General features: G+C 33.0%; 1 protein-coding gene across 1 annotated transcript; it reads left to right on the forward strand.

Annotated features, from left to right (window-relative positions):
- Nucleotides 1-3,047: 3,047 nt before the first annotated feature.
- On the forward strand, nt 3,048-5,075 carry LOC149245237 (geraniol 8-hydroxylase-like). The gene is made up of 2 exons (XM_089455559.1): nt 3,048-3,960; nt 4,446-5,075. The coding sequence occupies exons 1-2, from the start codon at nt 3,061-3,063 to the stop codon at nt 5,073-5,075; spliced, it is 1,530 nt and encodes a 509-aa protein (XP_089311685.1). The 5' UTR covers nt 3,048-3,060.
- Nucleotides 5,076-5,339: the final 264 nt, after the last annotated feature.

Raw genomic sequence — 5,339 nt, forward strand, 5'->3', positions numbered from 1 at the left:
GTTGCGCATTATTAAAACTACATTTAATTAATTTTTGCACATTGTCTTCTCTCCTTAAATAATGTAGGAAGCAATTTTGCATTTTTGTTTTCATCGAGAGGTGTTGTCCTTTTATTCTTTATTTTCATATATTTGGATTCTTCCATAGCTATGTTGTCCTCTTCCGCTACCTTAACCTCTACCTCTGTTTGATCATTGCTTCTTTATTTCCAGTTTCTCTTATGCTCACAAGGCCTATTGATAGGCATCCTCAACTGAATGAAATCATATCAAATTGAATATTCATTTTAAATGTCCAACCTTAGGCCATTAATATATCTAGTGTTTTTTATTTATTGTTTCCACATGACTAGATATAATGTTCAATTTTAAAATTCCTTAGTAGACTTTATCACACTCATCTCTTTCAACCCTAGGTTTTATAACCTCCTCAACAAACTTGAGGAATAATAATAAGCCATAACTTTTTCCCTTGTTTCTTTAACTTGGCTTATGTCCACTTACACGGCATCAAGCCTACGTTGTATTTCCCTTAACATCTATGTAATGTCATCACCAACTCATCCATGTGAAGTTTCTTTTATCCCATCTAATTTGAATGCCACCTTTTTTCGGTAAGTAGTCTTCTTCATTTTTACATTAATTCTTACAATTTCTCAATGTTTTATTTATACAATTCTCCTGTAGACTCTTCATAGTCCTCAAACCCTCTACTCAATCACTCAAGTTGATGTTTTTTTCCCATAGATGATTAAACTTTATTTGTGACCAATTAATCTAGCAACATGTTAGAGGTTTATTAAAGTGCACACTCATTTCAAAAGAATCCACTACAATCCACAAACACTAAATTTAAGAACATGTCTAGAGAAATTTTTTACATGTTTAACTTTTATTTTTTCATACTTAGTCAGATTAATATTTACATAGAGTTACTTCCTCAAGGACAAGAAATCATAAAATCATAGGTTATCCTATTTAATACTCTCTTGCAACGTCAAGTTTGAAATAATACAATCATAGGCCAAAGTCAATATTTAGTTGTGCATTATCTATTCCAAATTTATTTGTATGCAAACAAATAAATCCTTACTAACATCATATTTTCCAATTAATTATTCTCGTTGCTAACATATTTCCATAACTGCCCTCTAATAGACCCATTAGAGTTGTATATGGTGTATTTATAAAACATACACAACATTAATGTGTGTAGTAATGGGTGCATGAGGCATATCTTTAGTTACAAGTCCTCACACCAAGATTGGTATTATGGTGGTTTTGGCTGTTTTTAGGAAGTTATATTAATGGATCATTATTGATTCAGTGAATTCCATTGTTGTGGAATAAATGAATATCAAGATGATATGTTAATGATGCCTATAACCAACTAGAATTTCTAATTGATTCTCTATATGTGGTTCTTTTGTATCCACATGGAGGTCAAATACATTTGTGGATCTAACTCATATTGAACAATCTACAATCACTGATTATCTTAAACCATCAACAATGCTAAATGTAACACCTATGATGAGGTCGAATTCTACATATAAGCTTTGGGGAACTAATGTCCATCATGTCCTCCCTCCTCCTTGAATTCGACAAGAAAATATGCCAAATTAGATTCTAGGCCAACAACATTGCATGTTGTTTGATTCCATCAATGAAAATGAAAGGAAAAAAATTTCCTAATTTTAAAGAAAAGTTTACTAAAAATTATAATTTTACATAACTAAAGTGAACTTTAACAATGAAACTTTCCTTTTAGGAGTTTAAGTCCATTTTAAAATGAGCCAAATCATAAGAATTTCATGAAAAATAATCTAAATGTAACTTCACTTAACTAGAAAAAAGAATTAAAATGCAAATTTACCTTGCAAAATAATAAATTCAATAAAAAATTGAGTGTGCCAACTTGTTAACTTACTATATACATATTGAAATCATCACTTACAAAAATAAAATTGAGTCTGCCAACTTGTTAATTTGCTATAAACATTAAGATCATCACTTACAAAAATAAAATCTTTAGTAACAACAGAATTCAAAATTAATAATTAAAAAAAAAAATTCAAACATAATTCGTTGGTAGGTTCTTTAGTTCTCTTATCCTTGTGATCTAGTTTTTCTGCATCTAGATAATCGTATCTCTGTTGGATTGTAGATCCTTGTGTGCGATGAGTGTGCAGGAAATGAGTACGTGGAAAAGGAATAATAATATATTTTTTTTAACCCTGGCTATGTAAATGTTGGTATGATTTTAGAAAAAATTGATTGAAATTTTTAAAAATTTGAGTTATGGTTGTAAAGTGTTAAGATTTGAGTGAGCTAGAATTTTTTTATGGTATTAGGTTTGTTTTTACATTTAAAAAGATTTAAATACTTCCTAATCGAATTTCTTACCACAGAAAAATTCCCCAAAATTGTTCCTCTTGGACAGATTTTAATTGTCCATTAAATTCACAGAATTTGTAACCATTAATTTTCTTGCAGATTTATTGGATATATAATTGACTATATAATTAATATAAAATAAAAAATATTAATTAAATACATTGAATCCGTAACCGTTTAATTTTGGTAGATATACATTGCATTCACAGAATGTAGAAGCTAAAGATCATAAATATTTGTTAATTCTGGTAGATATACACTACATTCACAGAATAACAGAATATTGCAACCTGACAAAAAAACAAAATGACAAAATTTAAAAATACTTTGAATAACAGAATATTGCAACCTGACAAAAAAACAAAATGACAAAATTTTAGTAGAACAATAATAGGTCGCTTGGAACTCGAGTGGGAGAAAGCGACCTTTGTATAAACAAATTTGGTGTGGTGAGCAATGCCTGTTTTCCACTTGCCATTCCAAACAACCATTCAAAACTATTACCTGCTTAGTTGGCTTAGATAATTGTTTTATGTCCAAACGAAGATTGAAAACAAGATCGTTGGACACCCTTGGGTGGTTTGAATTTTGTATCTTATTTTGGTTTTCATGGGCCAATGCAGTGAATGATTTTCTGAAGCTGTTTGATTCCTGGTGTATTCAATGGAGATTGCATCAGTGTATGATTTTATAGTAGTGGGAGTGGGAGTTGTGCTGTTATCTATTTTCCTCCTCCACAACAAAAAGAAGAACAACAGATTGCCACCTGGTCCTCCTGGATGGCCCATCATTGGAAATATCCTTCAGTGGGGTGACAAACCTCATGAATCTCTCTTTGGCCTTGCACAGAAATATGGGCCTCTTATGTCTCTGAGACTGGGATGCAAATTAACAGTTGTTGTTTCATCACCATCCATGGCAAAAGAGGTGCTGAAAAACAATGACCAGACATTTTCCAGCAGGTCTGTCAACATGGCTGCCAGGACATTTGGATACCAAGGGACTAGTCTGGTATGGAGTCCTTATGGTCCTCACTGGCGGTTGCTCAGAAGGATCTGTAACACTGAACTATTCTCACCCAAAAGGCTTGATGCTCTTCAGCATTTGAGAAGCGATGAAGTAAATAGGACCATTAGGTCTATCTTTGAGGACTCCATTGAGGGACAAAGTGTGAATATTGGAGAGAGAGCCTTTCTGAATTCACTTAGCCTTGTGGGCAGGATGGTTTGCAGCAGAAATGTATTTCACCCGGGCTCTAAAGAGGTTGCAGAGTTTAAGGATATGGTATGGGAAGTCCTAAAGTTGACAGGAACTCCAAATTTATCAGATGTCTTCCCTTTCCTGGAGAGGTTTGATCTGCAAGGACTGAAGCAAGGAATGAAGAGCTTGGCCAGGAGGTTTGACAGTCTCTTTGACAGGATTATTGAGGAGCGTCTAGGAGAAGATGATGATAATGATGGGGCAACTGTTCACCATGAAGGGAAGGATTTTCTAGAAATCATGCTGGATTTAAGGAAGGGTGGCACACAATTCACTTTGGAAAACATCAAGGGACTGCTAATGGTAAGCTGTTTGAGTAGTGATAGCTTCCATTAAAAAATACTTACATGCACATGGAAGCCATTATGTATTTTTAAAATTTACAATTGAGTTAAGATTGATGTATATGGTCAACCTCACTGCATAATTACATAAGTAGAATTCTCAATCGTGCACTGTATAGCCACATAAGTAGAGTTCTCAATCATTTTTAAATTTTTATTTTTTTATATATTAGATTTGTTAATGGAAAAAAGAATTTCAAATTATAAATTCATATTTTTTAAATTTTACAATACTAAAAATACTAAAAATAATATCAAGAGTTTAATTTTAAAAACACAAGAATTAAATAATATTAAATTGGTATGTGAAATCTCTTGATGGTGTAACTCCAAACCAATTTTATTATTATGATTGAGCCAATTCTATGATCTATAACTTGTAACCCACTTTCTATCTATAAAACCTTACACAATGTAAACTAAATATAGTGATTATGCTGGCAGGACATGTTCATTGCAGGGACGGATACAACTTCGGTAACAGTTGAATGGGCAATGGCTGAGCTTCTCAGAAAACCAGCAGTAATAAGAAAGGCTCAGGCAGAGCTGGATGAAATCGCTGGTCAAGACAAAAGAATGGAAGAATCAGACATAGTAAAGCTGCCATATTTACAAGCAATAGTGAAGGAGGTCCTCAGATTGCACCCAGCAGCTCCACTGATAGTTCCACGAAGAGCAGATAGCTCTTGTGAGATTGGTGGATATGTTGTCCCAGAGAACACACAAGTGTTTGTGAATATATGGGGCATTGGAAGAGATCCCAGGGTTTGGAAGGAACCTTTGGAATTCAAGCCAGAAAGGTTTTTGGGGTGTAATACTGACTATAGAGGCCAAGACTTTGAGTTGATACCATTTGGTGCAGGAAGAAGGATTTGCATTGGGCTTCCTCTGGCACACAGAATGCTTCATTTGGTTTTGGGATCTCTCCTTCATGCTTTCAATTGGTCCATCCTTGGGGCCACCAAGGACGATGATTTTGCAGTTGATATGTCTGAGGTGTTTGGGCTAGCTCTACAGAAGAGAATACCCTTAATAGCAGTTCCCGCACCAAGACTGTCTATTAATCTTTACTAGACAGAGGATTATATAGGGTGGATTGCCCTCTCTGCAAACTTTCTTAGAGGAACAACATAGATAAGACATTTGCAATGTATTAATACTACCAAAATATATATGATACATTATATATATATATATATAATATAATATAATATGTTGTATATTTTATGTGAGAATTATAAGCTTATATATATTTATTTATTTTGAATTCTATATATATATATATTATTTTTATTTTAATATATCAACATAGATTTATTTTAAATACGGATCTAATAT

The sequence above is a fragment of the Pinus tabuliformis genome, chromosome 7, assembly GCF_031772625.1.
Source record: "Pinus tabuliformis cultivar Carrire ecotype Pingquan chromosome 7, CPIR1, whole genome shotgun sequence".
NCBI lineage: Eukaryota > Viridiplantae > Streptophyta > Pinopsida > Pinales > Pinaceae > Pinus > Pinus tabuliformis.

Excerpts from the sequence above, each read along its gene's own strand:
- LOC149245237 (XM_089455559.1), top strand. The coding sequence starts at position 3,061 with ATGGAGATTGCATCAGTGTATGATTTTATAGTAGTGGGAGTGGGAGTT. Across the intron at positions 3,961-4,445 it reads ACATCAAGGGACTGCTAATG|GACATGTTCATTGCAGGGAC; the intron begins GTAAGCTGTTTG and ends TTATGCTGGCAG.